This window comes from Micromesistius poutassou (assembly GCF_964030765.1).
Source record: "Micromesistius poutassou genome assembly, chromosome: 16".
NCBI classification, from domain to species: domain Eukaryota; kingdom Metazoa; phylum Chordata; class Actinopteri; order Gadiformes; family Gadidae; genus Micromesistius; species Micromesistius poutassou.
In genome coordinates this window covers 899,756-924,526 of record NC_140286.1, presented here as the reverse complement: position 1 = coordinate 924,526, position 24,771 = coordinate 899,756, and the positions used below count along the sequence as shown (strand labels likewise).

General features: G+C 47.9%; 4 protein-coding genes across 4 annotated transcripts in view; 2 read left to right on the top strand and 2 right to left on the bottom strand.

Moving 5' to 3' along the window:
- The window catches only part of ece2a (endothelin converting enzyme 2a), a gene marked incomplete at its 3' end in the record, with an annotated part of 10,298 nt that extends 2,265 nt beyond the window's left edge, over positions 1-8,033 (bottom strand). Inside the window, exons 1-2 of the mRNA XM_084481410.1 lie at positions 7,971-8,033; positions 7,283-7,481 (exon numbers count right to left, since the gene is read on the bottom strand). Of these exons, the coding sequence (XP_084337536.1) occupies positions 7,283-7,468 (186 nt within the window). The 5' untranslated portion in view covers positions 7,469-7,481; positions 7,971-8,033. The remainder of the gene's footprint in view (positions 1-7,282; positions 7,482-7,970) is intronic.
- A 243-nt stretch (positions 8,034-8,276) lies between these two features.
- acsm3 (acyl-CoA synthetase medium chain family member 3) lies at positions 8,277-13,668 on the top strand. The gene is made up of 14 exons (XM_084480680.1): positions 8,277-8,405; positions 8,523-8,736; positions 8,989-9,202; positions 9,485-9,698; positions 10,014-10,157; positions 10,517-10,673; positions 11,376-11,455; positions 11,608-11,731; positions 11,883-11,963; positions 12,076-12,177; positions 12,766-12,893; positions 13,018-13,117; positions 13,231-13,350; positions 13,482-13,668. The coding sequence occupies exons 2-14, from the start codon at positions 8,524-8,526 to the stop codon at positions 13,578-13,580; spliced, it is 1,776 nt and encodes a 591-aa protein (XP_084336806.1). The 5' UTR covers positions 8,277-8,405; position 8,523; the 3' UTR covers positions 13,581-13,668.
- A 1,351-nt stretch (positions 13,669-15,019) lies between these two features.
- On the top strand, positions 15,020-20,895 carry map6d1 (MAP6 domain containing 1; the record flags this gene model as incomplete). The annotated part of the gene is made up of 3 exons (XM_084481215.1): positions 15,020-15,573; positions 16,085-16,433; positions 20,818-20,895. 3 exons carry the CDS (start codon positions 15,020-15,022, stop codon positions 20,893-20,895), a joined length of 981 nt encoding a protein of 326 aa, XP_084337341.1.
- A 2,860-nt stretch (positions 20,896-23,755) lies between these two features.
- The window catches only part of yeats2 (YEATS domain containing 2), a gene marked incomplete at its 3' end in the record, with an annotated part of 21,517 nt that continues 20,501 nt past the window's right edge, over positions 23,756-24,771 (bottom strand). Inside the window, exon 20 of the mRNA XM_084481409.1 lies at positions 23,756-23,864. Coding sequence (XP_084337535.1) covers positions 23,756-23,864 — 109 coding nt within the window. The remainder of the gene's footprint in view (positions 23,865-24,771) is intronic.

Below are 24,771 nucleotides of genomic sequence, written 5' to 3'. Positions count from 1 at the left end.
GGTACCGACGTGGGCATGCCCTTTGTGTATTCCCTATCGGTTGACGGACGCTGCAGCGGAGCGGCTTGTGGAGCGTACCAGTTGGTAACTCAGGAATGGACACCGCACCACCTAACCCGGCTTATGGCCTCTCTCATCTCTTGGCCCCGGGGGCATTCACTCGGATGAACGGCGGCGGCGGTGGTGGTGTGTGTCCAGCCGTGAATGTCACATAGTTAATCACCCGGCCCGGCCCAAAAGCGCCGTTGTGCCCGCTACCTCCTCTAATTCTAGAGAATTGGCATGGATGTCATCGGCCCATTAGACCGTCGCACATGGGGTATCAATTTGAATTAGTCATTGTGGATTACGCAACCCCCGCCATCCCGAGGCGGTGCCGCTGTAATCTCGGTGAAGAGCGTGGCACGCGCGCCGCTTCAATTCGTCTCCGGAGTTGGAATCCCGACAGATTCTAACTGATCGAGGCACGTATTGATTCTGACGTGCCTGAAAAACAACTCTGCGCACGAAAGCCGTTGGGAATTTGGATAACGGGGCTCGACCCTCTCCTCTGCTATACGCAGAAAGCGAGGCGCGGGAAATGGCGGTAAGAAACACCGTCACACAGTGGCTAGTCTCGTCCCACTGTGACTTTGTGTTTGCAATTCCAATGGGTCTGTTTGGTTCTGTGTGGACGACTACAGTGTGAATGACGCATCAAAGCTACTTTCAGATTCCTTTATCTCCAGAGCACAAGGGGAAAAAAAAAATTGGCCTTCTCCTCTGCAGTGGGGGTCGTTCTAATTCAGTGCACTTCCTCTGGGGTTGGTTCAGGGCCCCGGCCGCCTTCCAGTGTGTCATGGACAGGGTGCTGCGTCCACACACACCAGCTATGCTGCTGCCTACCTTGATGATGTCATTATTCATGGGGACACCTGGCAACGGCACATGCAGCAGACGAGGGCAGTGTTGGGAGGCAGTGAGGTGAGCGGGGGCTCCAGGACAACCAAAAGAAGTGTGCAGTTGGACTGAGGGAGGGCGGTACGGTATTTTGAGAACCACTAACCAACCCCATGACCCGTCTAACCCCCCAGTGGGTGCTTATGGTCCGGGTCCGGGTTCCGAGGGACCAAGTCAGACGGCGTTAAAATTGATGGAGGGGTTAAAATTCACTCCCACACACATAATAACCAGTGCATCGAGAAGGGGGACTGGGACCCGTTTTGACCCAGGATGTGGGGGGGGGGGGACAAAACTGCCTCAAACTGGAGAACTGGAAGGAGAGGGGGAGGTACAGCACTGTGGAGAGGTGAGCGTCTGACCATCAAATGGACCACCGCCGCCACCGCTGCCCTACGTTAACGCCTCCTCGGGCGCTCGTTCACCCGATGTTGGACCCACACACCCTGCCTCACAGCCTCACAGGCTCATGAAGGACACCGACGCACCGATCCTCCGTTGGTCTCCCGCTTTACAGCCGTTTAAGTTCATGGCGATCCACATGCGCACAGATGGTGGTGGTGGTGGCTCACTTCCTCCTTTCGCCTTTCAGACTTTCAGAGCAAGGAGTGGCGGGGGGGGTGGGGGGGGGCGCCCTGGCCTAGCCTAAGGCGGGCGGTGGGGATATGTGGCGTGAAGGGGGTGTCACTTGGTGTTGCCTGCAAACAAGGGCTCAATCAGGGGAACAGATGCAGAGCTGTAGGAGGTGAGCATAATGAGAAAGCGGGAAAACACACACGGTGTTTTGTGCTCTTCTCTCTCGAACAGTGAGGTCGGGTCCACGCGTCTTTGCCGTTCGTGCGGAGCATCGCGTGACGTGTTTGTTACACGGACTTGTCATTTTTTGTTGCATTTAAACAAGTTTGTGGTACTCAGTTCCCACTCGTGACTAACGATAATTATTGCATCAAGCCTGAAACCCTTACTTGAACCCGGTAGTCATGTTACTTGTGTCAACCAGGATGACACAGTGTGTGGTGTGTGTGTGTGTGTGTGTGTGTGTGTGTGTGAGAGGGTGTGTGTGTGTGTGTGTGTGTGTGTGTGTGTGTGTGTGTGTGCACGCATGTGTTTCAAGGGGGGGGGGGGGAAAGGGAAAATGGGTGAGAGCAAAGGCCGATTACATTCTGGCAACAATAGGAAACGGTAATGTAATGTGCGTCCGATGTCCTAATCGCGTTGGCAGATAGACGCACAACAGCTGAGGCCAATAAACACTGATTAAGAAGACTCTGCGGGGCCACGATGATGTCACTGGACGGACTATAAAAAGGGACGCACGCATGTCGGGCATCCAGTGGGTCAGACTCAGAAAGCGTCCCGTATCACTACACACACACATGGAACATACGGCGGACGTCCGGCGCGTGTTTACGCAGAGGCACGCAAACCTGATTGCGGGACCTCTCTCGCGCCCCAAACAGATGCCGTCCGTGGAGCTGTCTGCCAAACCGTGTCAACAGCGCAAGCAAATGTAGAAGCACGTCCGGCGAACAGCTGTTCACATTCATCCTGTGCATGGGAGGACTCAAGGTAAAACTCCAGCAATCCGTATTGACTCATAATGTGTGACATCCAGTGTCGCTTCCCCCCCCCACACACCCCCCAAAGCCCAACCCCCCCCCCCCTTGACTCAGGAGACGTGATATCATAGCAACCAGGTGTAGTGATGCAGAAGTGCGAAGGGAACATTATGTGAAAGAGGCTTGCAACCCAGCGGCTACTCCACCATCATCAGCAGCCCATCGCCCCCCCCCCCCACCACCCCACCACCGCCGCTCTGGCGAGTGAGTGATTACATCATCGCCCAGGCCCCCCCCCCCCCCAGGGGGGTAAGGGCCGAGCAGCTCTGACCCTGGGAGATCTTAACTCATTAGATCACTATACTGGGAGCCCAGAGAGTCGTAAAAAGCCGCGGCAGGCAGGAACAGGAGGCGCGTTACTTTTGATGATCGTTAATGCCTCCGTAATGTTGTGGTATATGTCATCCACATGGAGGTGTGAAAGGCTATACACAGACACACACACACACACACACACACACACACACACACTGTAAAGGTGTACCATGCAAGTGTATGTATTGCATCTGTGGCTTGGCGCGGCTGGTGAAGCCAACATCTAATTTTGGGCTATTTTGACCCATCCGTGTATTTTGCTATCTTAATGAACAATACGAATACAATACGAGTAGTGCACCGTGCAATGTGTTAAACTCTGATGATCGCGCCAATAGTTTTGTTATTAATTGGCTGTAGATGATTATGTGGTCACAAATCGAAAGAACAAAACGACTGAGTTCACGAACCAACGACAGAGCGGACGAAAGAATAGAAGAGCGAAAAGAGGCCAGCCAAAGCAACAGATGTGGGTGAGGGAGAGTGTGTGGGGGGCGAAGGGAGGGATGGAGGTGGGCAGGAGGGATTCCTGACACCCAGACAATGGAGGAGCGTTAGGGGAGTGACGAGGAGGTGACAGAGGAGGGGGGAGGCGGAAAGAGACAGAGAGGGGGGAGAGAGAAAGAGACAGAGAGGGGGGAGAGAGAGAGGGGGGGAGAGAGGGGGAGAGAGGGGGGGAGCGAGAGAGAGAGAGAGAGAGAGCGAGAGAGAGGTGGCACAATGACAAACAAAAACAAACCAACACAGAGCAGACAAGCTTGTGGGTGTAACAATATATATGAGCGAGAGAGAGAGAGAGAGAGAGAGAGAGAGAGAGAGAGAGAGAGAGAGAGAGAGAGAGAGAGAGGGGGGGGGCAGAGAGAGAGAGAGAGAGAAGAGAGACGAATGGAGGCGGTAGGCACAAGTGGGTGAGCAGCACAGTATAGAATCAAATCAAAACAGGATGCAGCCCAAAGACATCGCTAAATACATGGTGGTGGTGATGATGGGGGCAGAGAACGCTGCAGGGGGAGGTGGACACAGCTCTGATCTACCACAGCCACGTTCATGTTCTTAGACGAGAAAAAAAAAAAACATTAGACAGAGCCAGGGAGGGATTCAGCGAGAAGAAAATGTGAAAGGAGGGGAGGAGAGCGGAACAGACAGGGGGGAGAAGAGCAAATGGTAAAAGGGACGGTTGAACGCCTGCAGTACAGCCCCCCCATCCCCACCCCCACCCCCCCCACCCACCCCCCTGTCTTTGTGTAGATTAGTCTAATGGAAGTGACCTCCATCTACCGAGCAAAGATTCCCCTTCCCAGAGTCTCATCCCGTCCCCACCCCTTTCCTTTCATTGCCCTACAGTTAAATGGCGTTCCACCGCGCTGCGGCTAATTCCCGCCCTGTCAGTTGAGATGAGGCCCGTCGTCCGTGTGATTCATGGGGACCTGGGCGAGGGATGATTTCTACACGAGCGCCGATAAGGGGTCGCGACAACGAGATATCTATTTGTAGCGTTTCGTTACTAAAGCGGGATTGCGTACATGTACCGTGCACGGCGGGGCCTGGTAGCACGTCAATTCCCTTTGGCCTCAGCAGCAGGTGTGTCTTGTTTCTGTGTACGTCTCTGCGTGATGTGATAATACGACATACGAGATGCACCTCATTAGAAATCCCAGATGGGAAATGAGGGTGTCACAGACAGGAAGTTTAAACAATCCTCTTCTTGTTGTTTTTGTTCCATGGGGATTATCGGATGGCAGTCGGGCAGTAAGAATATTAAACATAAGAGATGAAAAATAAACGTACTATATATCATAACGTTATAACAAAGCATGCATTACGAAAAGAAAACCTGGGATCAACACAGTGAGAGCAGCAGAAAGGGAGCTGCCTGCGTGTCGGTCTCGGAGAGAGCAGCAGCAGCAGCAGCAGCAGCAGCAGCAGCAGGGCAATGCGTGCCCCCCCCCCCCCCGGTACGAGGGAACATGTGCGTTTGGACGGCTCCCTGGAGAACAACGTGGTCCTGAGACGAGAGCACTCAGCCATTGTCGCTGCTCACCTTGGGCTCGGACATCAGTATGCACGCCGCGGTCTGGCCCCTGGCCCCCCCGGCTCTGCTGCAGTGTGAGGCAGGAGGATGTGCACACACACCAAAGGGTTTTGTGTATTTTTTTTTTTTTTTAGGAATCAACATTGGCCGTTAAGGCTACTCACAGCGCCGCTGCGGGGGTTGTCACCATGCCGCACTGTGCTACGGATAGGTGTGTGTGTGTGTGTGTGTGTGTGTGTGTGTGTGTGTGTGTGTGTGTGTGTGTGTGTGTGTGTGTGTGTGTTTCTTGATCAATTAAGAATGGTAATGTGATGATCGCTACAAACATTGAGCGCATCAGAATGATAAAAGGGGCCTTATACCACCAAATATATGCTTTTACCGTGGACAGAATAAGAACAGCTGAGTTGTTATTCGTCCGTGTTCACAATGAAGATAATGAAGACGTCGTTCTCTAAAGAAGTTGCGTATCGGTAAAGCTCTTTGTCTCACAGGGCAAAAAACGTGCAAGAAACTGGAAACAAAGAACCAAAACAAGAGCTTTCTGCACTCTAAAGGATACCAATAATACCCTCTCACAAACTCTCCAACACACACGAAAGCTTGTCACTACTTGACACAAAATGAACCAAGGCTCCTCCCTCAAATACACAGGGCCACTGTGCATAGATAAACAAAGCTGTTTGCATTAACGATGGACCACTAGAGACCCCTAGCGATGTTCAGCGGTACTGCAGACAATCCATAACTAAAGTCTGCAGAATAACCTGGATTCCTGGGTTATACAGTATCATATTGTTTGGGTAAAGAATGTACTATTTTTAATACAAATCTGAATAAATCCTAAAAAAATCATCACAATGTTATTATCAAGCATGTTAGCGAAAACTGGTTTTGCTGCCGCTACTGATCTTGTGTGAGTTATCATTACCAAGTCAAACTGAAAAAGATCATTTAAACTGCTAAGAACACAGCTGATTTGTCAGTTGCACCGGTATTCCTGGAGAAACATTAATTATGATGATCTCTTGCCAGTGTAGATTTGTGACTATGTCGATCTAGAGCAGTGGTTCCCAACTTATTTGGTCTTATGCAGCCCTTGAGTCGTTTTTGCCATTCCAGTAGTACCCCTTGATCCTTAGCATATTGATGATTCCCCAAAATGTCCTCATAATAAACTTTAGTAACTAACACTACCGATTGCACTTATTTACACTTATTGTGAGTGACAAAATGATATTCAGACTCACCAAGTCGCAGTTTCAACTTCTTTAAAGGTCACACGACATGCACACCATGACATTAGGTGTGTGTGATTAGCCGTTACAAGCCATTTTGAAAATCTGGCTCTTATGACATCACAAGTGTCCACCTAGATGTGTGACGGATAGATGAGCAACTTTGTTTGCTACAGTCCACCGGGTAGGCTGGTAGACTAATCTATCCAGCACACATCTAGGTGGACACGCCCACTTGTGATGTCACAAGAGCCAGATTTTCAAAACGGCTTGTAACAGCTAATCACACTCACACCTGGTGGCATGTCATGGGACCTTTAATCAGTATCTTGAGTTAATTAAAGTAGCTGTGTCTACAGCTACTACCAGGCTGTTCCTCTGCTTGGGTTTCCTGTGAGTCAAAGCTGAGAAGGTCACTTCGCACATAGAAGTAGATCTGAAGGCAAAAGTTCATGCACTACACGTTTTCCCAGCTCAGGATATTCCATTTCAACAAAACACTACAATGTGTGATGTTCTCAATCATCTGTCTCTGCCAAAACTATAGCTGCAGGGAGAATGAGCTCTTCCATGATCGAACGCAGCTTCTTTGACTAAGGCCACAAGTAGTGACGGAGCATAAGATGCCTCCAGTGCTTTTCCTGACACAAGTGTGGCTTTCTTCAGGATAGTCAACTAAATTGTGAAAAGATCAGAGTCCATGTGATTTGTGCGGTTCAAACTGTATCCGAGTCAGATATGAGCAAAACACTTTCCCTCATATCATCTTTATGGTAGGCTATAGCGACATCTGGCGGAAATGTTCTAAAATGTGATTTAAAAAAAAACCGAGAGCAATCAATGAGGAAATCCAAGCTAACAAATACGAGGTTCAATAAGCTACACGAGACAAAAGTACCGCCTTGGCCAGACCTCCATCTTCATAAGTTACAAACACGTAACTTACGGATGCATGTGCCAAGTGACACATCAATATCAATGTTTGTAACAGTGTCCATTTGAAATGTCATATCATTGTGTCTCCTAATCGGGTTGTCAATTATATTAGAGTCATCAGTAGAAAACTCATAATAATCAAAATACTGGGGTAAAAGTAATCTACCCAAAGTTACATTATTCATTATTACCAGTGTCATTACGTTATAATCGTAAAAGGTGTACGAACCCAGCACCAGGATGGAGTCGTCCTTGTGGATCAGGTTCTCCAGAAGATGCCTGAACTTGGAGAAGTCCCCGAACCAGTCGAAGCTCTGCTCCACCCGGTACCTCTCGTCCCAGTAGTCCACGTCCTTGTACCGGCGGTTGTGGTCCGGCAGATGGTCCATGATGCCGCCTGTCCTTTGACCAAAACATCCGTGACACTTCAAGTTATATGAATGGGAAGACACATTAGTCAGTATCTTCATCACCCATGTTTCATGTAAGTGACACTTTACTAAACGCTTATAAAGCACATATTATACAACTTTGATGCGTTCGTTTGAAAACGTCCACTTTGGGATCGTTTGTGTCATACGTCTAGTCGCGTTACTTGTATTACCATACAAACACACGTCGTTACATTCAATGTAATAATCAACATTAGTACTGGGAGGTCCAGCCCTCTGACTGACTGAGTGTCACGGTATGCGGGCGAATCCACACTGGACACTCACAGCTAACATCTGTTAGCCAGTGCAAGTGCCAGTGCCAGCCAAGTGCTGTTAGTGTAACGCGATCACACACACATGGCAAATGCTACGACCTATGATCCCCCTCCCACTCCATGGAGACATGGGGTGGACTACATCATAGTAACTCTAGCATGGGACTGTAAAAGACACTCACGAAGTTTCCTGTCCCTGTAGTGTGGTCCAATCCCGGTGGAGCGGAGTGAGTCCACGTGTTGTTGTGTTCGCTCCCACCCAGCAGGTCACAAGGCATTGTGGGTAAACGCCCCCCTATGCCTGCGGTGGGGACTAGATTGGATCGATTTTTTTTCTTCTGAGGAGCATCTGCACAAAAACGAGCGCGTTTGTGTGTATATCAATGTGATATTTATTGTCTTCAATTAATACAACTTCTTACTAGCGTAATTCAGCGCATTGCATCTGGGATCGTTTCCACCACTGAAGAAGAGGTAGTAAGTATTGTGTATTGTGCGCAGGGAATTATTGACTCAATGTTTTGGTGATATGGGATTTGGATTAGACTTTGTTCTCATGCAAAATATGTTCAGGCCAACAAACGACCCACGCGGAAGGTTATTCTGAATATTTCGAGGTAGACACTGCTTTCTTTATTTCCTTAGTTATGTACTTTGATAAGACAGTTGTCAAATGCAAACAATATCATGCATGCCTAATGAATTATCTGCCTTGGTGGTTTTGTTTCTCCTAGAATGAAGAGACTAGTTGACCTACGTGTTATTCTGAAGGCGCTAACCGGGAGCCACCCGAGAATAATCACCAGAGACAGCCATACACACAAGGCATGTCATCCGAAAAACTTTACTGACTATGACACCATTAAACATGAATTCAAATTCCCCCAAATCTCTGGGCATTTTAATTTTGCAGAAGATGTCTTAGACAAGTGGGCAGAAAAAGAAAAGGTAACTTTATATTTTTACTCTAAACATTGACATGTTATTACGAAACTGTAACATGTTAAGTGTGTGTGTGTGTGTGTGTGTGTGTGTGTGTGTGTGTGTGTGTGTGTGTGTGTGTGTGTGTGTAGGCTATTTATGATGTGTGCAAATGACCGTTATCACACAAACTGTAGAGCTATGACAGTGAACAGTACTGTAATAGTACAAATGAATGCTCAGACTCATAACAAATGAACATCTATGTGATTTCTTGAGGACGGCACCAGAGCGGCTGCGAACCCTGCGCTCTGGTGGGTAGACGACGAGAAGAGGGAGGTCCGGTGGAGCTTTGAGGAGCTGGGCTTCCACTCTAGGAAACTGGCCAACGTCTTCACTGAGCTCGGTCAGCTCGGCCAACAGGACCGCGTCTTCCTGATGCTGCCCAGGATTCCAGAGTGGTGGCTGGTTAATATCGCGTGCCTCCGAACAGGTAACTCTTCACAGGACTATGAATTGAGGCCACTTCCATGATTTAAACTTTCTATTCACTATCGAGTCACAGCGAGTAAAAGTATGTTTGCAAAAGTTGTTTTATTATAATGGGGCAGTGTTATATCCGGCCAAATTATACAAAATGATAGAAGAAATTGTAGTTTGTGCGTAGAAGTTTGTAGAAAAGTTTTAGAGTAACCCAGAGAGCCGTCTCAAGAGGTCAAACGTCCCTGGAGTATGTCAGCAAATGGCTCATAACGGGTTTTTCCGTGTCCCCCAGGTGCTGTGCTCCTGCCAGGGACCTGTCAGCTGACCGCCAGGGACATACTTCACCGGCTGCGCACCTCCGGGGCCAAATGTGTGGTCACAGACGAGTCCCTGGCCCCGCTGGTGGACCAGGTGGCCCCCCAGTGCCCTGCCCTGACCTGTAAAATAATAGTGTCTGACTCCAACAGCAGGCGAGACGGCTGGAGAAACCTCCAGGATCTGATGAGGTAAGCCGCAAAACATACATAGTGTTATTTACTCATTTGGCACCAAGTGGCCCGCATCCAAAGTCTGAATGTGAATTTGTGAATTCAGGTGTATGTCATTACACAGAGGATGCACAAGGATGCATACAGGCTGGCTGTGACCACCGGGGATCAAACCCAGTACCTTTCGGGTACTGGGATTGGAACATGTTAACCACTTCAATGTCCAACAATGAAATGAAAAATTATTAAAAACGACATTTAGATGCTATCTATTCAATGAGTGCTTTTGTTATTACTATAAACAGGTTGTGTCTGTGTTGTGCTTTAATTAAGCAACGTCTCCGGTGACCATGTCTGTGTGAGGACCCCCAGTGGAGACCCCATGAGCATCTTCTTCACCAGCGGCACAACAGGGTCTCCGAAGATGACCCAGCACAGCCACTGCAGCTTTGGGATTGGCCTGACGGTCAATGGCAAGTGAGTCGTAGAAGCTGTAAACCTACTTGATTGAATTAAATTGAGTGACATTGTTTAGAAATGTAACTATTTGGCGTTTAGCGTGTTGCTTTCATTAGGAGTAGTCGTCGTGCTTTAGGATGCCTTTCTAAAGGATATTACTGGACCTAACCCCAAACCTATGGGGTAAGGAGTTACCCTAGCCAATACACCATCCTGCCCCTTCCTAGGATGAGCTCACTTTTCCCTAATTTAATAATCCAAGAGACTGGATTTGTTCACTGTACCTTTCCGAGGTCTGATTTGTCAGTGATGGTTCTTTCTTATGCTCTTTCCTCATCATCCCCACCACCATCCCGGGTCCATTTTCCAACTGGGAGGTACTGGCTGGACCTGACGGCCCGGGACGTGCTGTGGAACACATCCGACACGGGGTGGGCCAAAACGGCCTGGAGCAGCGTGTACAGCGCCTGGATCCAGGGGGCCTGCGTCTTCGTCCACCGCATGCCCCGCTTTGACACCTCCACCGTGCTGGAGGTGGGCCGCTGGGTGGATGCCCAGCTGGGAAGAGGAGGGCAGGGATTTGAGGATAGATTATATTATCGGTCCTGTGATGTTAAGATAGTGTGATCTGGTTTCTGAAGTTTCAAAATTTAAAGTTGTGATGGAAAAATCTACATATCCGAATTGTTGTTTGATAAGTTTGTCTGTTCTTGTGTAAATTGTAGTGTCCTCAGTTTCAACCCTGATTGTCCCGCCCATTTCCTCCCAGCTGTCTATTGATCCTTGTGCTTTGGGTGAGAACGTCACAAAGATAGGCATCTGGATTTTGCATTTGTTTGTCGTGAACCCCAACCATTGTATTCCTAGGTGTTGAGACAAAAGGGTCGTAAAGAGAAGAATTTGTCCTTTGGTCTTCACCTCTCTTCTTTGATGTACCTTTTGTGTGGAGAGGGTCTGAAACTGTATAAGAAACCATGTCAACTTGTATTCAGGACTCACTCTGCTAGAGAGGAGTCTAATGTATGCATGCATTAAAACCTAGGACATTTGCTTTCCAATGTATTGTGTGCTTTATTGCAGTGGGAATCTCATCTGGCCTAGACGCAATCTCTGTTAAAGGGGAATTGCCACGACAAAGTCCATCTCTTTTTCCTCCAATCCCCAACACTAAACCAAAAGTATATTGACTGCCAGAAAAAGTCACTGCTAAGCAGCTTTGCCTTTTGTTTTCTTTAGACACTGTCCAGATTTCCCATCACCACGTTCTGCACTGCTCCGACGGCCTACCGCATGCTCATTCAAGAAGATATGTCAAAGTAGGCAGAATCTGCTCAGTTGCCCTTCTGTTGTTTACATTATTACTGTGGGAGTAAATCAAAGGTGGCATTGTTGGGTCACCATCACGGTTAAAACACAAACTTTGGATCTCTCTCTCCCTCTCCCTCTCTCTCTCTCTCCCCCCCCTCAGGTACAGCTTTGGGTCATTGCAGCACTGTGTGTGTGCTGGGGAGCCCATTAACCCAGAGGTAATGCAGAAGTGGAAGGAGGCCACGGGACTGCATATCTATGAAGGATACGGACAGACGGAAACGGTGCGGAAATACAATCGATGCCATGGATCAAGTGTCTGAAAAACATTTTTTTTTGGGGGAAGGAACACTTCCCATTTGTAAACCACATTCTCTTGTATGTTAAAAAAAAACCTGAATTGCTTTCCCTGACATAAGCATAATCCTCTCATAGGTCTTGATTGCCGGTACCTTTAAGGGGATGGACATCAAGCCGGGGTCAATAGGAAAGGCGTCTCCAGCATATGATGTGCAGGTAAGAGACAGCCACACCTTTCTAAACAGCCAAGCATGACCTCGGGATCCAGAGATATGAGGCATCAAAGCACAAACCATCATTCCATGCTTGTTTTGTTTTGTTTTGTCAGATTGTGGATGACGAAGGGACGCCCCTGTCCAAAGGCACAGAGGGCAACATCGGTATCAGAGTGAAACCAGACAAGCCCTTTAGTCTCTTTACCGAATACACAGTGAGTAGGATGATTCGGTTTGTATTCGTCTGGCATCTGGACGGTGTGGCAACCCGCCTCGGGGAGTGAACCCGCCTTGGTTTAAAACAGCACGCAAATCACTTGGGTGTTAGCCACAACGGCCCGTTTAATCAAACAATAAAGTCTTTCTAAAAAGAACTAAAAGATGATCGGGTGGCACAGCCACAACGGCTGGACTCTCCGTTCACCCCAGCCACGAGAGAGCCCTGAATGGGTGAGGAAGCCTCTGCCTTTTAAGCAGGTTTTCCTCCCGGCTCCTCAGGTGCTCTGCATCATGTTGATTGCGACGGGGCCGGGTTGCCACAACGGTTGCTGGTTCAATCCCCGGCTCCTCATGTGCTATTGATTGTGTCTTCAGGCAAGACACCTCTAAACTCTTATGCTTCTCCCGACAAACTGGTTTTCACCTTGCAGTGTTAACCACTGTGTGTGTGTGTGTTTGTGGGTGGCTATGTATGTGTGTGTTTGTGCGTGCGTGCGTGCATAACGATTTGAGCCATTGATAATGGAGACCTTCTCACGTCCGTTCCACTGTGTGAATGACACTCCCGACACCGGCTGTCCCAGGAGGACCCGGAGAAGACGGCGGAGTGTTACCGGGCAGACTTCTACCTGACCGGAGACAGGGGCTACATGGACGAGGACGGGTACCTGTGGTTCGTGGGACGCGCCGACGACGTCATCCTTTCGGCCGGGTACGAGTGACTCCCCGTGGTTCAAAGTGGTGGCCTCTTTTTTTTTTTTTTTTTTTCTTTGACGTTGTTGCAAAATATTGGACGAACAAATGAACTACTAGTGCACTCCCCGGGGGGGTAACAGGTACCGGATTGGTCCGTTTGAAGTGGAGAACGCTCTGATCGAACACGAGGCCGTCGCGGAGTCAGCGGTGGTGAGCAGCCCGGACCCAATCAGAGGAGAGGTATGCACCCAACGCCCCAACGTAGTTACCACAATCGTGTCGTTTACCCCTCCCTTTGGTGACACTTTTGAGAGACCGGGCCGACCAGAGGCTAAGTGCACATTCCTGCCCAGGTGGTGAAGGCGTTTATCGTGTTGACGGCCGAATACGAGTCTCACGATAGAAGCCAGCTGGTGGCAGACCTGCAGACGCATGTCAAACAGGTCACGGCACCGTACAAGTACCCACGCAAGGTGTGGAGACGTGTAATGATACACACACACCACTAGATGGCATGATAGACATGCATGACTTTAGCAGTGTAGTAAAACAAGGTGATTGTTGAAGTTGAATGTTGTCTATGTTTGCTATCCAATGTCTCCAGATTGAGTTTGTGGACCAGCTGCCAAAGACCATCAGTGGCAAGATTCGAAGAGTGGAGTTACGCAAGAGAGAATGGAGCCCCAAACCTGAGGCTGAATGAAATTACATTTTTATGCAGCATATATGTATAGATTTTCTCAAATACAACATATTTTCATATAAAGCACATTTTAGACTCAAATTACAGACGTGCAATAAGCGGTGTCTACACACAAAAGTGAAAAACGAAATAAATGGCAAAAAAGTATTATTGTCTGCGTTTTTCACAGCAGTATGACATGAATAAAGCCTTGAACTTTTATGTCTCTCAATAGGCAATAAGGATGAATAACATAAACAGCCATCAGGCCGCAGAATATCCAACTGCTTCACAAACCTAATTTCCTCAAAAGTAGCCACTGTATCTGTAGTCTCATTCCTTACCGACCAGATTATATACATAGGCCTATGCGCTGAAGCTCCGTCGGGAAAGTAGACCATTAGGTGTACTGGTTTATGTGTGACAAGTCACATTCCAACATTGAAAGTTAAGGCGGTGGACTTTGCATGGATGTGATGTTTTGGTTCCCCCAGCAGATGGTAGTGTCCGACGGCCGGTTGTCATTCTCTGTACCTCAGCGTTAGATAATACACAAAACATAAATATACTATTATTCTGCCAAAGTAGATTGAGTTACAATCCAGTTGTTTCAAAAATGTTAATATTGTAGGACTATCCGAGATAGGTAGGTCTACTGCTGTAGGCTACACAACAAATGTTTAAAATGTAGTGGATTACATATGGGACATACGGCATTCATTAGCCAATAAGAAATGTGTGTGGGAAAAATAAACAAATACTTTTTTAAAGTTTGCTCTTATATGGCAATATGTCTAGGTCTATATTTACAAAGACCGAGATTCTCGTGGCAGCTGCAGCTTTACACTTTTGATGACACTTCTGAATCAGCTTAAGAAATGCAGTGCACTGTTGTATGGCACTGCTGTATGGCTGTGTAAGGTATTGGGGGCACCCTACCTGTTATACACCCCACCACCAGCTCAGCACTCCCATTGCAACCATAACGACAACTGACACCTGTGGTGTGGAACCATAATTAACACAACAGCCCACTAGTCACTTGGCTTCTGATAATTGATGTTAATATGATGTCGCTAAAGCTTTAATTTTAGGTAGAAAAAGAACGCAACAGGCACGGGGGGGAAAAATAGCATATTACATGCTATTCCAGCCGATAAGTCGGATCACCAGACGTGGGGGGGTCTGTTCATTGACTGTCCCGGACAGATTGTGCGCGATGTGCTCAGTTGTTTTTTTTTGTTTTTTTCATCCTGCTGGCATTTGGGTGCTGTGACATGGGCTGAACAGTACGCTGTTCGATCTCCTACAGGGATGGACCTGCATGCCAAAGTCTGGGGAATATTTCATCGCAAGGTTTGATCTCTGGTTTTTCCGTGCCACTCTTTTTTTTTTTCTTCAATTTATTTTCTTTTCTTCATTTATTGTCGTTGTTTTTTTGCTAACACTACAACCGGGTGATGGCTTGGCCGTGCATCAGTAGAGTCTGCTGTTTGGCTCGGTTCTGGAACCAGTTTGACAAATCCGATCTCTCGGTTCCGCTCACCATCCAAAACTATTCCGACATCGCGGAGCAGGAGGTGCGATCCGTCACCAAACAAGTGCCCACGGACCGCATCCACAGGAGCAGCAGCTCCCTCACCCCGGACCACCGCGGTGGACCCCCCCTGGCACTCATCGATGACATCGGGACGAGTCGGGAGTCGTTCAGGGGTCGCCGAGAGCTCAGTTACAAGCCCCGGGAGGACTACCATCCACCCGTCGTGCCTTTTCCCACCGTTACGCAATACACGCAGGATTTCAAACCCTGGCCCGTTCCCAGAAAGGACAATTTCCCCTGGATTAGTAACGGAGGCAACAGGTCGGCCAGTGTGGCGGACAGTCCAGTAAACAGTCACCACAGTCACAATGCCGCCGGCAATCAGCCTGCACAGGGGCGTAGGGACGAGGGAGGAAGGGGTCAAAAGTTGGCGGAACCGCAAAACGCAGGAAGTGCCAGTACCAGTTCATACAGGTTGTCTCATGTTTCTCTTCAAACGCTTTCCTTTCAGAACCACACATTTGAGTTGTAGAAGCTGTCGTCTGTGCATTACCAAGCAAATGAATATCCTAGTGCTGAAATGGACTATTTAGCACACAGCCGGTTATCTAATCCACTGCAAGACAACATGGCGAGGTTATACATCTGCTTCAGTTGATGATTAATTAGATGAGCTCATTCATTATTAATTACTTCCCACTGTTAACTGGGCTAGCTGGTATCGAAGTGGTGGTAGTGGCTAGGGTAAAGATGCAAACGGTTACAGTTCTGGTTGTAAACTGTTCAATAGTTGTTTGATCACAGCTCACTACAATGGGTGGTCAAAAGATGAAACCTGTATCCATACCATCCACCGTCAAACCCCCTAACCCCCTACCCTACATCCCATGCATGTGTCCAGTGTTGGTCTCACCGGCACCTGCTTCAGAAACCAATAAAACAAAAAAATATGATTGTTAAAACATCTGCCTTCCCCTTCCACCAGACAAGAGTACCGAGAGTGGTCCGGGGCCAAACCAGCCAAGAGCACCAGGAGGAGCCAGTCCTCCCCCTACGTCGGCTCCCAGGGCCCGGCGGGCCAGCCGACGACCCCTGAGACCAGCTACCAGGCTGCCTTCAGCGGGGAGAGCCACCGGCCCGCCCTCTACGTCCCCACCACCACCGCCTCCACCCCCACCCCCACCCCCACCGTCCCCGCTGCGCCGCCCGGCTCGGTGGTGCAGCCCTGCACGCCGACCCTGACCCCTGTTCTTCAGAGCAGACGCAGCGGACCAGCGGGGCCCCCCGGCCTCAGGCAGATCCAAGTGTCTGAGAGGAACGACCTCAGCACAGAGGTGAGCACAAAGAGGGACTTTTGGTTCTTGAAAACAAACAAAAAAAGGGACACCTTTTCAATCAGGCTGTCCTTCATGCCCTGCTATTTCATGTTCCTTTTCTTTCTTTTTTTTTGAATGTCACAATCAGTTGAAAAGGTCTTTGAAAACTCCTATGAAAGGACACCGTCAAAAAAAACAACAACACAACCTCCCTTTTTTTTTTTTTTGTTCCATTTCATTCGGCCTTCCTCGGGAACACCGTGCCGACACTTTTACTGCCTGGGAAGAAAAAAAAAGCCAATACCGATAGAAGCTATTTCCGCTGTAGTCAACTAAAGGGGTCAAAAGGTGGGTTTATTCTTTGTTAAGAGGGCAACGGGGTTTGAACTCGCAGCCTGCTCCTCATCACCGTCGTCGGCCCACCGTCTCCCCGGTGGGTCGCTGTAGCCCCGCAGGCCTCCGGGCGTCTTTAGAGGAAGTGCTACAGCTCTCTGTCCCTCCACACACGCCTCAAAGTGACCCAGCTGTTTGAAAGCAGGCCAGCTCCCTGCGTTAGATAACACGCCGTCGGTTCCCCTGGTCCGCTCCGACCTGGAAAGTTTAAAAAAAAAAAGAAAAAAAAAAAGGCGTGACAAGAGGAAAAAAAAAAAGGAATTCAAGCAAATAGTTAATGCTAGATTTTTGCAAATCTTTGGCCCAGATTTGTTTTGTGTGTTGTCTGAGGCTGAGGCTGATCTGGGTGGACGGTGGAAGGGTGGGGGGCGGGGTAGATTAAATGGGACCTCGGTGAAACCGTGCAGGACAACGAGGGCAAAGAGGATTTTGCTTTAGAGGCCGGGCACTAATAAATATGACCAGATACACTGTGACCTTTTCTTTTTTTCTTTTTTTTTTTTCCTGAGGAGATTACCGTGAGCTCACCGCTCCGACAGCACCATCCGACCGTAGCTGGTGGTGGGTGTAGTGAAACTGTAAGGAACGATTATAGTCTCCCTAGCAATCTGTCAGTAAAGGGGTTGGAACCTGTAGAAGCTAGTCGCCAACCTTGCCTTCATGACCAGTGTCTCCTTTAAAAACGTATTCGGAACAAAACGTTTGTGGAACAGCTACAGAGATGCTTACTGCATGTTTGTGTGATTGCGTCGTGTTGTATTGTGTGTACGCAGTCTTTGAGTGGCTCCGCCTGATTCCGTCGCTGGCGCTGTGTTCTGACTGTGATGCTGGATGATTGGTGTCACTTGCAGGTCACACGGTGTATTAATACCCGCGCCCCAGTTGAGAGAGTGCCGATTCACTCCTCCAACTCCCAGAAAGATAGGACGCGCTCTCCTGCAAACCTGTAGTCCTCCACAGCATAACATCCAACAGAACCACACTGAGTACACCGCAATCCGTACCCCGTTTGTCAGTAGTGTGTACGCTTCAAATCACAAAATACACGCGACATCGACTTTATGACTTTTGTTATGTCATTCAGCAAATTCTAAATCCAAAGCTAAACGTCCAAAGTGACTTAAGCTGCATGTCAGTCAGGAGGAGGTGCAGCGCATTAAGTAAGGTACGATAAGATAAGAAAAACTTTATTGTCTGTCACAAGTGACAGGATTTCGTCTTTGACAGCGGCAGGTTCAATTTACACAAAATAAATACACACAAGACAGAGACAATGCAATGACAAAACAATGACAATAAACGAATGCAAAAGAATGCAAGCAGTGCAAAGGGATGACTGAATGGAGCGAGATATGTTGCCTATTTGTGACTGTTCAGTGTGGTGATAAAATATTTTTTGTAGATGTTTTTTTTTTTTAATCTATGGATGCTGGGGATCAGTAGGAGCTTGTTTGCCTTTCTCCCTACACCAACATGCCGCTTACTCAGTCAAATGTCGTGGGGCGCGTCAGTCAGCGCGTCAGTCAATACATCCCACTAATTCCAGACTGGTAAACTGCCACTGAGCTATAATAAACGGCCCCAGACAGCAGCAGCATCCTTTCCGGGGCCCCCCGACTCATTACTGTCCCCCCCCCCCCCCCCCCCCCCTTACCAGCGTGTCACGTACCACTTTGGTTGCCATTGTGCGTGCCTGCATGTGTGCACAGCATGAGTTGCTATTGATTTGTTTCTAAAAAAAAACACAACACAAACACAACTGCTAACCTTGAAACAACATTGAACCCTGGCTGAACCACCCCCCCCCCACCCCCCCCCCCCCCCCCCATGAATCATGCTTTAGCAGCGACGTCCTCAGACTCAATGAGCTTTCCATAACGGTAGAGTTGAGGCTTCAAGAGATTAACACCTCATTACTCTTATGAACAATTTGCCAGATTGAATTCACACCGACTGAATAAATAAAGTCTAAATTGGTCCAACACCAGAAATACATTTGTTCTGGGGGAAACCTGCCATATTTCCTTTTAATCTGCTAAATGCTAAGGGATGCTGCTGCAAGGGATTGTGGGATGTGATGCGCGAGCCAGTAACAGTATTTTAACACCTGACAGAGAACACAGGCAGGCTGATTTAGAAGCCCATTGGGTGTGTATTGTACTGTGTAATCACCACTATGTGTCGCGGACAGGCAGAGAGTGGTAGGAACAGGCCGTTCGTTTTGTCAACAGAATCGAGTATCGCAGCAGTTTCTGTCCTTAGTGTGTCTTTGCAAGCCCGTTGATGTACGGCTTACGTCTCGGAAATGGTCTCCCAGAACTCAAGTGCAAGGAAACGCTCCTCTCACTGTGGGATGAGTCGTTGTTTCGCCGCCTCCGGGCTCGATTCTGCTGACTGCAACGCGGCTTACATGCAAAGGAAGAAGAGTGGTGAAACGCATCCCGGATCTTCTTCCCCTCTTTCATCCCCCTCTCTCTCTTCCCATCATGATTCAGGACCCCCACGCCCCTCGCCCCTCCCCCCTCCCCCCTCTCCCGAGCCCAACCAGCTTTTTCTTTGTTTGGTGCCCGCCCGTCCCTCCCTCCCTCCCTCCCTCCCTCTCCTTTCCCTCCCCTCGCTCTGTTCTTTTCACCGGGAGCCTCTCACGTTTCCCACGCTGCCTGGGACGAGAGAGAGAGAGAGAGAGAGAGAGAGAGAGAGAGAGAGAGAGAGAGAGAGAGAGAGAGAGGAGGAGGAGGAAAGGAGAGGGAGGGAGAGAGAGAGAGAGAGAGGGGGAGGGAGATGGAGAGAGAGAGGGAGAGGGAGATGGAGACAGAGTAAGGATGAGAGTGAGAGAGCGAAAAATAGATGTGACCAAACTCATGCGGACAGAGATTTAGAAGGGGGGAGGAAAGAGAGACAAAAGTGAGTAAGAACAGAGGATGGATTTATGTGCCTCGCTGCTGAAATGTGATGTTGCTGCATGTTGCACTCCTCTTGAGCGAGAATCTCATTTAGAAGAGAGGAAATTCTGGAAGAGCACAAACAAGTGTGTGTGTGTGTGTGTGTGTGTGTGTGTGTGTGTGTGTGTGTGTGTGTGTGTGTGTGTGTGTGTGTGTGTGTGTGTGTGTGTGTGTGTGTGTGTGTGTGTGGGAAGAGATAAGACGGTGCACACTCACACTCTCTCTCACACACACACACACACACACACTATCCCGCAGCAACTTGATAGATTTCCTTTACACTATGCAGTGACTTCCCATTCTGGTGCATGGTGTGTTATCACACAGACTCAGCTGGGCCACTGGAATCACTGGGCTTTACACTGTACAGTATGTAGACTAGGCTCATGTATTCAGACCTACATGTGCACATACTGTACCAGGGAAATTATAAGAGTAGTTTGGAAAAGTATACATTTTACTACTACTACTAATAGTAAGCACTGATTAAGTCATTTTTAAATGTACAAATATATAGAGGAAATTAGAGTGTTATTTGAGTATTTATGTATTTGCAAAAGTAACGTTTTATGATCCATATAGCCTGAGGGATACTACCTAAATAGCAGCCTAATATGAATAGTATAACTATAGTATGAGGAATGCAAATATAAATGACACACACTAAGCCCCACTCTGCAACAAGGAGTGAGGTCACAAAAGAAACGCACTCAAGTTCTGTGATGTGATTCAGATCAACCACGCCAGACACTGACCTGGTCACTACTGACGCAGCCAGCGTTGACCAAGCAGAACTGCATGCGTGTTGTCAGACATCAGAGATGATGGTCTTGGATGGCTGTGCTGGCATGCACACCCCCGCCCCCCCCCCCCCCCCCCCCTCATTTTCACTCAGTCTCCCACGTGATCTCCAATTCCCAAAGCCCTATACCGGTAGTCACGATTCTACTTTTTTTTTGCTGCATCTGCAGACCCAACCGACCCAAGCTAACCTCGCTCCTCTGCCGTGCCTCCTGCCTCTCGCATTCATCTCAGCATCTAAACGTGCGCTGCGTGTGTTTTCACAGGACAACCTCGTGCGGACCAAGCTGTCTCCGAACCCCTCCGCTCTGTCTCAAAGCGGCTCCAGAGTGTTCAACATCTGACCCGACATTAAAAACACCACGGAATACGACGAGCACCAGCCAATCCGCTTCGGCCCGGCTGAAATCCCCGGCACACCAACAACAAGGAAGAAATGTCCTCCGTTCATTCCACACCATTATTAATCTATGCAAGGGGGACTGTAAGCTGTGACAGTATAGTCAGTGGGAGTACGGGGAGGGGAGGGGGGGGGATTGTCTGTAGAGGTCTGTTGCCTCTTCAGGATTCAGCACAGAATGAATGAAAAGCAAATCCTTTCCTGATATGTTCTGCAACTACCGTCTGTGGTATTTAAATATGCATGTTAGGGAATAGTTTGAGAAAAGAAAAATCGTACATTAACAAAACATTTTCTTTATCGCATCAGCTTGGTTGGCGCACGACTCCATGGCTGCTCCGCGTGTTGGTGTGTAGTTCTTGTATGTATGTGTGTGTGTGTGTGTGTGTACCTGATTGATTAAATGTCAGTTTCCTGTGGATGGTTGGTTGATCTGCTGTAAAACAAAAAAAGAAAGTGCGTACGTCATGGTTTGTGTTTATGCTCAATGCACTTTGTTGCCCTTTAGTGTCAAGAAACCTGGTAGTATTTTATTAGCGGAAAAAAATATGTAATATATTTAGGTTATATTCCATTATATTGCATTAGTTGAGACTTTTGAAAAAGTACGGTTCCATCTATGATTTTGTAAATTTGTTGTTTAAAAAAAATAAAAAGGAAACATGTGAGAAATTTTCCATCTTTGGCATTATTTTGACAGTGTTACACGAATACACATTTAAAGCAGAACCTTTTAGAGAGAAATACCATGAGAGCTTAATATAGGTGTCCTATACACAACATTGCTTGGTTTTACCATTTTTACCGTCGGCATAAACAATCATACATCTTATCTAAACTAATTTAAAACACACACATAAATGGTAAAGAGTAGTAGTTAAACACACAACACGTCCTTTAACAAGAGGTTTTTTACTTTTTTATTACAAGAATATGGATTAGATTTGTGCACTGAAAAATGAAGAGAGAAAATACACTGCTCTTTTCACAGGTATCTTCCACACAAACTCGGTCAAAACGTGTGACGATCACCCAGCCCAAAAGACAACTCTCCCCCCATTCACATATTAACGTAATACAAATATTAATCCCACCCCACAATCCCCCAACACAAGGTCTCGACCATCAGCAACACTCAGCAACAACATACAGCCGGCCATATACACTCAACTGATCACCTGATACTCACACACACACACACACACACACCTACATTACCATTAAGGACATCACCGCTGGCGCGCATCGGTATAAAAATAAGAATCAGAATGCCTTCATCTGAGTTATCTTGATCATATACACTGGGTACAGGTTATGGGTGATACATCAGGGTGCTAAAAATACTTTAAAAAAATGAGTTTTCACTGACCTTCAAACCTCATTAGTTATGGAGAGTCGACACACACACACACACACACACACACACACACACACACACACACACACACACACACACACACACACACACACACACACACACACACACACACACACACACACACACACACACACACACAGAAAACAGTAGGACTTGTTAAGTGGCTTATTCCATGGACTGCAGAAGTTAGCCAGCAGCCTCAGTAATAGTTACTAATAATTAGATTGTTTAGCTGACGGTGTCGTTCGGTATATGTGACTCCATCTCCATCGGGCCTGTGTTGCACGTAAAGGCTGACAAGCGTAGACTTTCTCTTTTTCGACAGGTAACACTCTGCGCAGAGCGAGCTACCGTTTTAAAAACCCAACACTGTGCAAGCATCGCTGACAACTCACTGCCCATCATACAGACTCACGATCATAGCATTGCAAGCCCATCATGTCCAGTAACGATGGATGCCAGGGAGGCGTCTCTAGAATGAGGCATGCCATTACATGCTCGTCGTTCCAGATCGATGGTTGCCCATGACAAAAAAAAAAAAAAAAAAAACACTTCGCTTCCAACTCCTCATTACATTAGGAACTGCCGATAATTCCTAACTGGGAACTGGGAACTGCTCTCAACGATAATCCATATCAGCGGTCAGCCGACATGGCTGGCCAGTGAACGAAACAGACCTGTCACACGTTTTCACCACAATAATCTTGCTATAATGTGTGTGATCGTGAGGGGAGAACAAATAAATTAAATCCAAATGTATATGAGAACCACGTCGCCGAAAAAAACACTTCCCTTCTCCCATGGATATGGACTAGCAACAGACAGCACTCCTCTACTCTAAACAGGTCATGGGACATCGTTCCATGTGGCAGTTACGAAAAGGAAAAGCAGAGCCCTTTTACAGTCAACGGGTGAATACAGTACTGCTAGTGTTTGTCTGATGCCCATAAAGCAGGTGAAGTCGCCGACTCCTGGAATCGTCTGTATAGTTGTGTACGTTTCTCAGTTAAAGGATGTCCATTGTGCGCCCCTGATTGGTTGTTGAGGTGAAGAGGTGAAGAGATGCACAGGATTGGCCCTCCGTGGTACATAGCCCCACCCCCTGCAGTGGACTTAAGCAACTGAGAAATGGTTTTGTAGTCTGGTTTCCTTTGTCAGTTCCAAGTGTTTCACAACTTCTGCAGCTGTTGAGCAGCATCAAGTGGGACACACACACACACACACACACACACACACACACACACACACACACACACACACACACACACACACACACACACACACACACACACACACACACACACACACACACACACACACACACAGTTGCCATGGGTGCAGGCTCCACAGTCTGTGTGTGTGTGTGTGTCTTTGTCATTCCTGGTTCAGGTTCAAAGGGGGGTGTGACGGCGTTGGTGGGGGGTTGTCAGTCGTCTTTGGACAGGTAGCCCATGTGGACGTTGGTGAGGAAGTCACAGGTGGGGATGCTCCTGGCGGCCTGGTGCAGGTTACTGGCACTGATCTCCCTGGGAACCCTGCAAGACATGAACCAGGACCAATGAGAACCGAGGGTTCGCGCAGGTTAACCAATGAGAATGATCTGGGTCTGAAGCGCACCGCAGAGGATGATTTTAAGTGAATAAAGAATATTCTAGTAGTGTACTCTTGCATTAATAAACACTCTTTGTTGTTCAGACACAATCTGTGCATTTAAGGGACAATTCCGTTATTCCGCACTTTGAGCCCCTCTCTGGTTTGTCTAGGATGAAATAGAGTGGTTGACACCGAAATGTTGACGATTGGTGCCGTCTCGGGTATTTGGCTCATTTAGAATCGCCCCTGCCTGCTTCTAGTCTTTTCGCTCAGTTCTAGCTCTACTGTTGAGACGGAGAACCGAGCGAAAAAGACTACAACCAAACGTAAACAGCCCCCCTTTCCGTTTCCGGCCAACGAGCAATAGGGTCTTCCGACAGAAATCAATGGGATTTACAAAATGCGATAAATGCGCAATAAAAACACGACAGAAACCGTATTTCGCTACGATACTTGATTTGGAACGTCAACGAACACCACTAACCACTCGGTGAGCTGCACATTTCTGAAAACAAACGTTTAGGGTTGTTTTAAGGACAGGTTTGTTGCATTCCCGTAGCCAGCCATTCTGAAGCAGGCAGGGGCGATTCGAAACGAGCCAAATACCCGAGACAGGACCAATCGTCAAAATCTCGGTGTCAACCACTCCTCCATTCCATCCTAGACAACCCAGAAAGGGGAGCTCAAAGTGCAAAATAACCGGAATTCTCCTTTAAGTAATTGTTGTAATATATCCTGTCCCCGAAGGCAAAGCAGCAGCAGCAGCAGCAGCAGACAGGTAGGCGGTACTAGCGGCGTCGGTGGATCACTAGAGGAGGACAGCAGCGACCCGCCCACATCTCACCTCCT